The sequence below is a fragment of the Pelodiscus sinensis genome, chromosome 4, assembly GCF_049634645.1.
Source record: "Pelodiscus sinensis isolate JC-2024 chromosome 4, ASM4963464v1, whole genome shotgun sequence".
Classification (NCBI taxonomy): domain Eukaryota; kingdom Metazoa; phylum Chordata; order Testudines; family Trionychidae; genus Pelodiscus; species Pelodiscus sinensis.
In genome coordinates this window covers 43,612,790-43,625,920 of record NC_134714.1, presented here as the reverse complement: position 1 = coordinate 43,625,920, position 13,131 = coordinate 43,612,790, and the positions used below count along the sequence as shown (strand labels likewise).

The 13,131-nt window shown below is 47.5% G+C and overlaps 1 protein-coding gene across 13 annotated transcripts in view; it reads left to right on the top strand.

The window, feature by feature from the left end:
* Window positions 1-13,131, top strand: part of TTLL5 (tubulin tyrosine ligase like 5) — a 280,508-nt gene that overhangs the window by 58,078 nt on the left and 209,299 nt on the right. For 11 of the 13 annotated variants that reach the window (XR_012903377.1, XM_075926839.1, XM_075926845.1 and 8 more), the window contains 2 exons: window positions 10,228-10,309; window positions 12,334-12,395. The exons of the other annotated variants lie outside the window; for them this stretch is intronic. Coding sequence is in view for 10 of the 11 variants with exons in the window: in XM_075926839.1 (XP_075782954.1) it covers window positions 10,228-10,309; window positions 12,334-12,395 (144 nt within the window). In the remaining variant the exon portion in view is untranslated. The remainder of the gene's footprint in view (window positions 1-10,227; window positions 10,310-12,333; window positions 12,396-13,131) is intronic. 13 annotated transcript variants of the gene reach the window in all.

Below are 13,131 nucleotides of genomic sequence, written 5' to 3'. Positions count from 1 at the left end.
AATTCAAAATAACAGCCATTATTTTGAATTAACTTTCCTAGGGTATGTCTACACTACAGCACTAATTCGAACTAACTTAATTCAAATTAGTTAATTTGAACTAAGTTAATTCGAACTAGTGCATCTAGACCTAAAAACTAGTTTGAATTAGCGTTTTGCTAATTCGAACTAGCATGTCCACATTGAGTGGACCCTGAACCAAGGTTAAGGCTGGCCGGAAGCAGTGCCGGCATGGCATCAGATTAGGACTTAGAGCGTGGAGCTGCTGTCTCAGGCTAGCCGAGGGCTGTGCTTAAAGAGACCCGAAGCCCACCCCGGACAGACAGTTCTCAGGGGTTCCCCGCTCACTTGTTTAACTCGATGAGGGACAGCAAAGCAGTCCTGGCTTGGAGTGCCCTGAATGCCCACACTCGGCACATCACAGCACTTGGCCATCAGCCCAGCTGCACTTGCTGCGGGCTGCCATCCAGGTAGGGGGTCAATCAGGGGGCTGCAGCAGAGCTTCCACCCCGAGGAGCCTGCACAGCCACCCCAGTCCTCCCCATCGGGGGCTCGTACCTTATTCCTACTTTCAAGAGATCCTCCAGAAAAGAGCTTATTTTCCGGAGGATCGTGTCCAGACTGGCGCTTTTCTGCGGCTTATCTACAAGCCGGAAAAAAGCGGCAGCCATGTTAATACAAATGCCGCGGGGGATATTTAAATCCCCCGTGGATTTGCCTATTCCAAAGTGCTACATTTGCATCCCTATTACGGAATAGGGGCCAATGTGTAGACTGTCATTCTGTGAGGAATAATGCCAAATTCGAAATAACAAATTCGAAATAAGCACTGTGTAGAAGCTTATTTCAAAATAGGGGGCCTCCAGCCCTTCCCAGGGTGCCCTGGTGGCCACTCTGGGCCAAATCAGGAAAACTCCTCTCCTTGCCTGGATCCCTTAAAGAGGTAGACTCTGGCCATAGTGCATGTGCCAATTACAGGCCTGCCAGCAGTCACTGACCCTCACTCAGTGGCCCCAGTTTGAGCCAGGCAGCCAGAGCCAGCCAGCTGTCCTCTGCCCAGTCTCCCAGCTCCCAGGGGCCAGAGACGGTGGGCACCTTCCTGGACTAGTGCGGAGATCATGGACCTCATTGAGGTTTGGGGGGAGGCCTCCAATGTCCATGATCTCTGCACTAGACAGAGGAACACCACTGTGTACGGCTGCATAGCTGCCACCAAAGGCTACATGCACACCCAAGAGCAGGTGCACATGAAGATTAAGGAGCTGTGGCAGGTGTACGTCAGGGCCACTCAGGGCAGCTCTTCAGCAAGGGCAGACACCTGCCCCTATTTTGACGCCCTAGACCGCATCATGGGGGACGGGATGGTCTGTGCCACCCCGGGGGGCACTGATCCGGGAGCGGAGGACCCTGACCAGGGCGCGGATGAGGAGCCGCAGGAGCCGCCACGGAGGGTGCCATGTCACCAGGACACCTGAGCTGTCCCAGCAGCGGAGTCATCAGGGTCGTCCAGGGAGGCCACACCAGGTGAGTGTCATCACTGTCCCCTTCCCGGAGGGAGGGAGACCAGGGACTGCACGTGTGGGCCTTGCTTACCATGGATCACGCAGCAACCTATGCATGTGCAAGCATATGTGGTGCCACCCCTGGCTAGGTGGCTCCAGCTGCCTGCCACACAGGGGATGTGGCCTGATAGCCATACGCGTGGGTGAAGAGACATGACATGCTCCTGACCCCGGGGCGGGACGCAGCAGAACGCCCTCCCTTCACAAGTCCCCTCTACACAGAGGCAGGGGAAATCTTCCCCCCATCTCGGCTGCACTATACACAGCACAGGGGCATGGGTGCGGTCTTGGGGCAGCTCCCATTCCGACCATGGCCTCTGTGCAAGCACATTGGCTCTGACTGTGCAGGGCATGGTCATCCTCACCTCGCAGAGGGGGACTGGGCTTCACCCACTGCGTCCCCAGAGAGAACTGACCACTTCTCTTGTTTCTCCACAGCTGCACCAGCTGTGTGTGCAGGGTGCACCACCCAGCCCGGGATATCTTCCCGCACCCGACGACTCAGCAGGTTCACCTGAACACTGCAGGGGTACCAACAGCAGCACCTGGGGGCCCTGCGAGCCCTGCACCGCACCTTGGAGCACTGGGTGCAGGATGACCGGGAGTTCCGGCGGGAGCTGCTTGCCCATGGTCGTGCCATCTGCGAACACCTGCAGACCCTGGTGCAGAGCATGCTGCCTCGTGCCGCTCCAGCACCTGCTGCTTCCCCAGCTCCCGCTCCTCTTCCCCCTCCCACCTCTCCCTCCTCAACTTCCACACCCACCTCAACCTCCACCGTATCCCTCCAGTGACGCCGAGGCCCCCGCACCCATTGTGCTGTGAGACAGTTGGCCTGGCGAGACCCCCACCCCGAGCCCTGAGCTTCCTCTCCCTCTTCTTCCCCTTCCCCTTCCCTTCCAGCTCCCTCCTCCCAGTTTTCCCTCTCACCCTCTCCCACCTACTTTCCCCAGTCTCCCCATAGTTTCATTCCTCCACCCCCAGTTTTGTTAAATAAAGAGTTTATATTTTTGAAAATACATGTATTTTATTTGACATCAGGAAGGGGGATAAGGAGGAATACGTGGAAGGACGTGAGGGAAGAATGAGGCACAAGCCCCCAGTGGGGCAGACCAGGGAGGCTCTGAGTGCTCCTTAGGGTGGACGCTCTCCCACAGGGCCTCCTGGATACCGACAGCCCCCCGATGGACCTCCTGGATGGCCAGGCTGATAGCAACGCATCCATGAGATGCATCAGAGTGCCATGGGGCAGCTCTGGCTCCATGTTGCAGAGTGCTGTGGTGTCCCGAGTGAGGGCAACCAGAGCACTCAAGACACAAATGCTTTGCTGTCCCTCATCAAGGCAGACAAGCAAGTAAGCAGGGACACCCGAGAACCGGCTGTCCAGGGGGAGGTCGCCTCTAAGCACAGGCTTCAGATAGCCTCAGGCAACAGCCACACGCAGACACTCCTGACCTGATGCCCTTCCTGACCTGCTTCCGGCCAGCCTTAAATCCGAATTAGTGTCCACTTAGTGTGGACGCGGTATTTTGAAATAGAAAAAGGCTATTTCGAAATGCATTTTGTGTGTAGATGCGTTATTTTGAATTAACTATTTCAAAATAAGATATTTCGAATTAACGCTGTATTGTAGACATACCCTCAGAGATCACACCTTGTCACATTCCTGACTGGCATAACTGTCTTGCCAAACTTTTGTAATGTAGACCTTCCTTAGTCATATTTTACGTTAGGGTGTGGTACTAAGATCACACATAGGGTGTGTGTACACAGCACTCTTAGCTCGAAATAAACTATACGATTTGTGCTATGCAAATTGTGTAGCTTATTTGGATGCTATTTCAAAATGGCTTATTTTGTAATTTGGCGCTGTCTACACAGTGTCAAATTTCGAAATAACTTGCTATTCCCAAATTCCCCTTAATCCTTATGGAATGAGGGTTACTGGGATGTCTGAATAAGCCGCCCATTATTTTGAAATCTAAATGGGCTGCTTTCATAAGAACATAAGAATGTCCATACTGGATCAGACCAAAGGTCCATCTAGCCCAGTATCCTGTCTGCCGACAGTGGCCAGTGTTAGATGCCCCAGAGGGGATGGGCCGAAGACAATGATCAAGCGACTTGTTTCCTGCCATCCATCTCTAGCCTTTGACAAATAGAGTCCAGGGACACCATTCCTTACCCCCTGGCTAATAGCCTTTTATGGATCTAACCTCCGTGAATTTATCTAGCTCTTTTTAAAACTCTGTTATAGTCCTAGCCTTCACAGCCTCCTCTGGCAAAGAGTTCCACAGGTTGACTGGGCGCTGTGTGAAGAAGAACTATCTTTGGGTATGTCTACACTACCCCCCTAGTTCGAACTAGGGGGGTAATGTATGCATACCGAACTTGCTAATGAAGCCCGGGATTTGAATTTCCCGGGCTTCATTAGCATAAAGTTGGCGCCGCCATTTTTAAAAGCCGGCTAGTGCGAACCCCGTGCCGCGCGGCTACACGCGGCACGGACTAGATAGTTCGGATTAGGCTTCCTAATCCGAACTATCTAGTCCGTGCCGCGTGTAGCCGCGCGGCCCACGGTTTGCACTAGCCGGCTTTTAAAAATGGCGGCGCCGGCTTTATGCTAATGAAGCCCGGGAAATTCAAATCCCGGGCTTCATTAGCAAGTTCGGTATGCATACATTACCCCCCTAGTTCGAACTAGGGGGATAGTGTAGACATACCCTTTTATTAATTTTAAATTTGCTACTCATTAATTTCATTTGGTAACCTGTAGATCTTATATTATGGGAACAAGTTAATAATTGTTCTCTCTTCATGCTCTCCACACTACTCATGATTTTATATACCTCTATCATATTCCCCCTCAGTCTTCTCTTTTATAAACCAAAAAGTCTCAGTCTCTTTAGCTTCTCCTCATATGGGACCCCGTTCCAAACCCCTAATCATTTTACTTGCTCTTTTCTGAACCTTTTCTAATGCCAAAATATCTTTGAGATGAGGAGACCATATCTGTATGCAGTATTCAAGATGTGGGCATACTATAGTTTTATGTAGAGGCAGTAAGATATTCTTCGTCTTATTTTCTATCCCTTTTTTACTAATTCTTAGCATCCTATTTGCTTTTTTGATTGCTGCTGCACACTGCGTGGACATTTTCAGAGAAGTATTTTCAGATAACGCCAAGATCTCTTTCCTGATTAGTTGTAGCTAAATTAACCCCCATCATATTGTATGTATAGGTGGGATTCTTTTTTTCCAATGTGCATTACTTTACACTTATCCACATTAAATTTCATTTGCCATTTTGTTGTCCAATTACTCAGTTTGGTGAGATCTTTTTGAAGTTCTTCACAGTCTGCTTTTGTCTTGACTCCCTTGAACTGTTTAGTATCGTCCGCAAACTTTGCCACCTCGCTGCTTACCCCTTTCTCTAGATCATTTATGAATAAGTTGAATAGGATTGGTCCTAGGACTGACCCTTGGGGAACACAACTAGTTACTCCTCTCCATTCTGAAAATTTACCATTTATTCCTACCCTTTGTTTCCTGTCTTTTAACCAGTTGTCAGTCCATGAAAGGATTTTCTCTCTTATCTCATGACAATCTAATTTACACAAGAGCCTATGGTGAAGGACCTCGTCAAAGGCTTTCTGGAAATCTAAGTATACTATATCTACTGGATCCCCTTTGTCCGCATGTTTGTTGACCCCTTCAAAGAACTGTAATAGATTAGTAAGACACGATTTCCCTTTACAGAAACCATGTTGACTTTTGCCCAACAAATTATGTTCTTCTATGTGTCTGACAATTTTATTCTTTACTATTGTTTCAACTAATTTGCTCGGTACTGATGTTAGACTTACAGGTCTGTAATTGCCAGGGTCACCTCTAGAGCCCTTTTTAAATAGTGGCGTTATGTTAGCTGTCTTCTAGGCCTTGGGTACAGAAACTGATTTAAAGGATAGTTTACAAACCGCAGTTAATAGTTCTGCAATTTCACATTTGAGTTCTTTCAGGGCTCTTGGGTGAATGCCATCCGGTCCTGGTGATTTGTTATTGTTAAGTTTTTCAATTTGTTCTAAAACCTCCTCTGTCACTTCAGTCCAGGATAGTTCCTCAGATTCATCACCTGCAAAGAACGGTGCAGGTTTGGGAATCTCCCTAACATCCTCAGCTGTGATGACTGAAGCAAAGAAATCATTTAGTCTCTCCGTGTGGAACCCGAGGTCAGCTGCCGCTTTGAAATGCCACCTCGGTGTTTCAAAGGGGCAGCGCCACACGGAGCGCAGGGTCAGCTCCTTTTGGCGCTGCTTTGAAATGTTGCCATAGCATTTCAAATCAGCAGTGCTGCATGGAGTCCAGGTATGGGTTCCGTGCAGCGCTGCCGCTTTGAAGTACCCTCCCCTTTGCTGCCTCTGTCTGATAGAGGCAGCAAGAGGGGAGGGAATCGACTAGTTGACTGGACTATCTAATAAGCTTTTGCTTATTGGCTGCTCGACTAGTTGACTATTCCTTAACATCCTTACTTCAAAGTAGCTTAGCCATGTTGAATACTGTGCCCTATGGGGAGCTGAGCTGTGTCCAGACTCTAGGGCTACCTCAGCACTTCCAAGGGACTGAATGAGAATGGAAAAGTGTTTGACGGGTAAAGAATGAGCAGCATTGCTTTGCTATTACTTATGCAGGAAGACTTTCTTTTCCCTGGCAGCGAGGGAAATATCCCTAAATCCTTCTGGTGGGTTGGGTTGGGGAGATCTGGTTGTAACGACTGTTTAACTGAGGGGGAGCTCACATTCCACCACATACTGCCTTCTTATAACTTGCTCCAGACTTCAAAATTGTATAAGGATGGCAGGTTTTTGAGGGTCACAGTAGCTGAAGAAGGGGAGTAGGCTAAAGATCTGAGGAGGTGTGGAAACCTGATTGCCCAGTTGCCAGCTCCCCCTATTTCCTCAACAGAAGGAGTGCAAGATAGTTGTGGCAAGGTCTATGACAGCCTAAGGAGAAATGAAAAGAGTGAAATCCGCTTTCAGTCTGCTTTCTCTGATCCTTTTACAAAGGGGAGTAACAGCTAGGCAGTCTGGCTACATCTGCAGAGGAGATCTCTCTCTCGTGTCCTCAAAGGGGCTTCCTTTCTTCACATTGCATACATGTGACTTCCAAATCTTTGCCTGCAGAAGATAGAGTGGGGTAGGAGTGAGGTATTTTTCAGTGTGAAATTGTCCTGGCTCATAGGTTGATGAAACACTTCTAAGGAATGTGGGACACCATTTATTTTTTTAACCAGTGGGGAATGTGTGTAGTAGTTACCAGTCAGGGGCAGGGTGTCCATTGTGCTATATATCTCATTTCTAACAGAACTCCACTTGTTGGACTGTCATCCAGACAGCAAGTTCCCATATGTTTCAAGCCAGTGTGGATTCCTGGCTTCAGCAATGGAGGTGGGGGGAGAGGCATGAGACTTTAGCCTTGCAGGGCTTAGAGCTTCTGAACTTCAACGACTGGGTGGGGGAGAGCTGGAGCTTCCACTCTGAGGTAGGGAGTCTGGGCTTCGGCCCAGCAGGGGCACCATGCCTTGTGGCTGAAGACTCATGGCTCTGCTCCCAGCTTCAGCTCTGGTTTTAGCCCCATGGGGAGCTGGGAGCTGAGGCCCCATGCTTCAGCTGCAGAGCTCTATGGCCCTTGTAATCAGCTCCTGGCCTCCTGGGGGCCTTGGACCCCTGATTGAGAACTGCTGCTTTAAAGATCAAGAGTATGAATGGTGCCTGTAATCGGGATCTTTAGGCACAATCACAATGTGTGGGTCAGCTGCTTAGCACTCCAGAGAACTAAGACGACTTGATCCAACTGTCCAGCTTTTGGCACCAGTGACAACCAACCAGACATTCCCATATCTTAAACTCTAGCTATGGGGATAATCTAGATTACCTCTTCTGGTGCGTATGATAGGCATAGCATATAACACACAGAAGCAACACTGGGTTTTAAAACATCATTGCTCTTGACTTAGAGAGCACAAAAGTGTACATATCATTTAAAAAACAACGAAGACCGTACCACACTGCCTCTCCCATTGTAGCTCACTCTTCTTTTATAAAACTGTGTGGAAGTGTTTTGTGGTACTGTCTTCTTTGTCCACTATATATCTTGTAAAAGAAAAACGGACCAATCCTGGTCACCTGTTAGGCACAGTTGCCCCATCCTCTAAGTGTAAGAGCAACCTAGAAATCATCAACAGCAATGTACAAAAACACTTGAGATGTGGTTCCTGCCTCAGAGGACTTGGCATGTGAATGAGTGAGACATGGGTGGGGGAAAGAGATGCTATACAAGAAGAATGGTCAGGCTGCTGACTGCCAAGGGTCCTCTTAGTTTCACTTATTCAGAAGATGACTTACTGAGATTATAGGAGTGAAGGAAAGGAGGGATGGGACATTGAGGGGATGGTGGAAAAGGATGGGACAAGGGGAAAAATGGAAGAGAATGATGGAGAGAGGAGCATGGAAGGTGAATCTGGTAGTTAAGGTACTGTGAATGGCATGAGAGAGAATGGAAAAAACAACCAAGCAGCAGGGAAAAGGATGTCGGAGTCCAAACCAAAGCTATTCTCTAGTCCTGTATTTGGGGATGAGAGGCTGCAAACCAGCATCTGCTATTGACCCACATCTTTTCCGTCTAGCTGCTTGGCTGTTCCCCAGGTTTCTTTGTACATTGGGAACTATATGATCCTCACTTTAGCCTAGCCTGTCTTTTGGAAGAATGTGTTTAGTCTATCAATGAGATTTTTTTTTTTTGTCCAAAATCCTTAACAAATGTTCACACTTAAAACCTCCTCCTCCTCCTTCCCTGCCACAGTCTTCCCAGCTTGGGAAACAAGAAATTCAGATGCAGATCAGCCTTACTTTCTTGGCCTGGGCCAACTGATTAGTTCTGTGCCATTTCCCACTCAGTGTCTGGTTACAGGGCTCAGAAAAACATGCATGCAACATTCACATTGTGCTGCCATTTCTTTCCCCTCCAAGTTCCCTAGCAACTTACTATCACAAGAACTATGAGCTCTTGAACAGCTGCCTGCAAAGGAGGATCTTGTCGAATAGTCCAGTTCCTCAGAGATCAAATGGATGTCAGGCAGGTGACAAAATGCTGGGGCCAGAATTAGAGGAAAGCAGCATGGCACATTAATCCTGTTGCTCCTGTTCCAGGTATTAGGGAATTGATCAATTCCATGGAAATCCTTTTCCTGTTCCAATCCCATGTCTGCAATGTTGTTTTAAAAAGTGCATAAGTTGCATAGATATTAACTATCTCCAACATTAAAGTCTTGTGCTAGGGCTTCACTATCATGCCAACTTATTGACTGTCACATTTGTGTACCATATTTCTTGTAAGTAGTGTCCCAAAATGAGAGTGTGTGCTCTATAGAATGAAATAAAATCAGTCTTGGAATTGGGAAGCTGCTGTCAGTCTGACCTGCCAGAAAGAGGTTCTTATAGCACATGTAAAACATTCTGAGTGAGAGAGTATTTTAGAAGATAGGATGAGTAGCTGTTTTTAAACAGTGATTTGCAAAGTGGTGGAGCATCAGTAAAGGGAAGTTAGTGGGAGGCTGTGAAAATGGTAGGAAATACAGAGAAGAAAGATCTTACACCCACGTAGGCATTATGTGCGAGTACAGAGATAAAGCTAGTGCTAGATGAGTAGATGGAGAGACTACGAGAGTGCGTCTACACTGCACCATTATTTCAAGATAACTAGCATTATTCCAAAATAACAATGCGAGCATCTACACAGCAATTCCGTTATTTCGAAATATAATTGAAATAATGGGTGGCTTATTCTGACTTCTGTAAACTTCATTCTGCGAGGAATAATGCCTCTTCCGAAACAGCTATTTTGAAATAGTTGCAGTGTGGACGCTCCACTGCTGCTATTTTAAAATAGCTCCTCACTATGCTTCTTGGGGCTCTAAATCAAAATAGCATGTCCACATTAGTGGAGCCTGTCTAGGACTAATTTTGAGGCTTCCCTGTAGTGTGGACGCTATATTCCGAAATAAGCTATTTTGGAATGTATCTTCCAAAATAGCTTATTTCAAAATAAGCGTGCAGTGTAGGTGTACCCTGATGGTTTAAAAAAAAAAAAAATTGACATCCATCTGGCAGACCAGAACAGTGAATGGACGGTTTTAAAAGCAAGGAGGGTGAACTTGTGTGTTAAACAGGATCTGGGAAACAAAACAGAGTTAGTGAAAGTGTCGGAAAATGGGGAGATTTGAGTGCTGCTTTATGCGTGTGTGTGGAGAAACGTAAGTAGCATAATTCTGTACATTCTGGAGTCTGGACAGCTAGGTCTTGGGGAGGCAAGTGTCTCTAATTCTTCCTCTCTGTTCTGCCTTTGTCTGCTGATCCTGTCTGTTCCCTTCCCTGTCTCATCCTTCTTTAAGTTTTTCCTGGGACTAGTTTTCTGGACTCTCTGAGAATTGTTAGTGTCTTCAGCTTCCATTCTAGGGAAGCCAGACTACCATATGAGAGGGAATCTGAGCTGGAGGAATCAGTAAGTCTCGGATGAGTCAGCTAATGGAAGTATCACAACAGATGCTTAAATTGGGCATTCTCTGGGCTCTCTGGTGCATTATCATGTATGAAAATGACATTTGTGTTTTCAGAGCTGTATGGTTTTGATGTCCTTATTGATGCTACTCTCAAGCCCTGGCTACTGGAGGTGAACTTATCCCCATCTCTGGCCTGGTAAGTGATTCCCAGCTTCAAAAAAATGGAAAGGTTGGGACCTCAATACAGTTAGTGGAATCTCTGGCCACACCAAGTGCATGACCTGAGAGGGCATAGCTGAGTGAAATCCTTTGTATAGTGAGTGTTATTGCAATACAAATGTTAAAGAGTAACCATCATCCATATAAAATGACAGCTCAATGGATGCTAAGGAGCAGTGAACAAATGATTAGAGAAAGTAGATGGATCCTGAAGAGCTCAGACAGATGCGGGATCAGATATAAGGGGAAATGCAAAACATGTATGCACATAGTTTAACTGATATTCATATGGACTAAAAGGCTTAGCCTCTGAGGCCTTGGGCAGCCTGGTTCTTCATTGTAGTACCATTAAGATACCATACTCTGCAGTGCTGTGGAAAATGAATGGGGTACAGAGGCTGGCACCAATGGCAAAGCAGGAGAGAGGAAGGAATGCAATAATACTAGACTAGGTATGCAGGCATATGTATACATGGAACATTGGAGCAGAAAAGTAATTTCAGTGGCCGCATTCTGGATGGATTTAAAATACAGTAAGTCCCCGGGTTACGTCAATCCGACGTAAGTTGGACCCCTAGTTATGAATGGGGGGGGGGGCGCAGCTATTGCGGGGTGCCTTCCCCACTATTGCTGCCTCCGGCGGTGCGGGAGGCGCTTCCCCCCAGCAGACCAGGGAGACGCGGAGCGGCTTTTCTCGCCGCGGAAGACATGGGCGGCGAGACCGCCGAGACGTGCCGCAGTCCCGCCGCCCGCGTCCTCCGCGGCGAGAAAAGCCGTTCCGCGTCTCCCTGGTCTGCTGGGGGGAGGCGCAGCTAGTGCGCCCCCCTCCTCCCGCCAGCAGACCAGGCTTTTCTTGCCGACGCCTGGGGTAGAGCAGCTGGGGTGCTGCCGGGTTGGTCCTGCCGCGCCAAGGGTCGGCGCTACCAGACCAACCCAGCAGCACTCCAGCTGCTCTGCCCCAGGCGTGTCCGATTCAGCTGCTGCTGGTCAGTTTCAACAGCGGCTGAATCTGGACGCCTGGGACAGAGCAGCTGGGGCGCTGCCGGGTTGGTCCCCGCAGCGCCGCACCTCGGTGCTGTGCGGACCAACCTGGCAGCACCCCAGCTGCTCTACCCCAGGTGTCCCCAAGTCAGCTGCTGCTGAAACTGATCAGCGGCTGATTCCAGGAACCCCGGGGCAAAGCAGCTCTGCCTCGGGCTTCCTGTAGTCAGTCGCTGGTCAGTTTCAGCAGCGGCTGAATCAGGGACACCTGGGGTACAATATGTACCAGTTCCGACTTACCTACAAATTCAACTTAAGAACAAACCTACAGTCCCTATCTTGTACGTAACCCGGGGACTGCCTGTATAGGCAAAATGGGTATTGGGGAGGCCAGAAAGAAGGATGTTCCAGTAACACGCAAGAAGCAATACACACAGCATTTCATAGCTGCCGGGAGAGGGAGGAAGGAACAGATCTCTGATGCACTGTGAATTTGGAAACAACTTGTGTGAGAGGATAGGAAAAATCCAAAGGCAAATAGGATGTCAGGCAATGAGCTATTAGCAGTAGTAACAAAGAAATAGCCAGAAAGTAAAATGGAACCCCCTCTGGACTCCTCCAGGATCCCTGTTACATCCAGGTCACAATGAGAAGGAACAGCAAAGAATATCCACTCCGTAAGCCCATTAATAATGGATCATTCTGAAGTGTGTTGTAGAGATACATGTAAAGGCAGTCTCTTCCCAAGAAAAGCTGACGCCCTTCCCCAAATGATGCCTGAAGGGAATGCGGAGAGGATAATAATTGAACAGATACAGTGCTTAGAGGTAGACATAATTCATCCACTATTTTTGTGATACAGATATAGCCAACTAGACTTTCCCCATACCTTTCATTCTGTTTGTACTTCCTTGAGTACTGATCCACTCATAATATGAAAGGGAATCTGTTAGGCATTGATACTTTCCGCTAATTGCCAAATAACTGACTCCTCCTGTCTCTTGTTGCATACGGGGACAGCGATGCTCCTTTGGACCTGAAGATCAAAGCTAGCATGATTTCGGACATGTTTACCCTTGTAGGTGAGTGCAGTAGGAACTTCAATTTAACTCTTTAACTTCATGCTAAGGGTGCAGTTTTGTGTGGTATATTGTATTAGGCTTGGGTAGATGTGTTCAGTTTTGAGATTTGTATGTGGTATAATGGATGAAGGTGTTGAAGAGTGGAATCATTGCCTTCTGGGGATGGTGAGTGTATTCAGTTGCACAGATGGAACTGTGAGTAGGTCAATATGAATGAATTGGATAGGTATATATGTTAAGGGTGTATCAGTAAGTGTTCTGAATTGTCACATGTATTTAGACAGATGGTGAGTTGGTGTGTTGGTCTGTAGAACAAGGTGATTTGTGGAGGAGTGATGTGTGAATGTTCAGTGGCAGGTCAGGATGTAATTAGTTGTAGAAATGGCGGTGAATGTGTTAGATGTGAAGGGGACTGTTGTGTAAGCTGAGTAACTCCTTCTCTTAATGTGTTGAAATCTTTTGTTTGGTTTGTGAAAGTTGTCTGTTTCCTTGACTCCCCCAAATGAGTGATACCCTACTCAAGGGAATTAAGAAATGAAAAAATGTTTGTAGGGTTGAATGCTACAAAGGGAAGCCAGTATTAGTAAGCTGTGATTAGGCTATACAAATGTGGAATTGTGGGTGTGAAAATCTGAATGATTGTAATGTGTAGAAGTGTTTGCTAGGAGGGCACCCTCCTGATAATATTTTACATTTCTCTGAAGGGTGATGTGGGGTAGAGGGCTGGTTTGGTTTT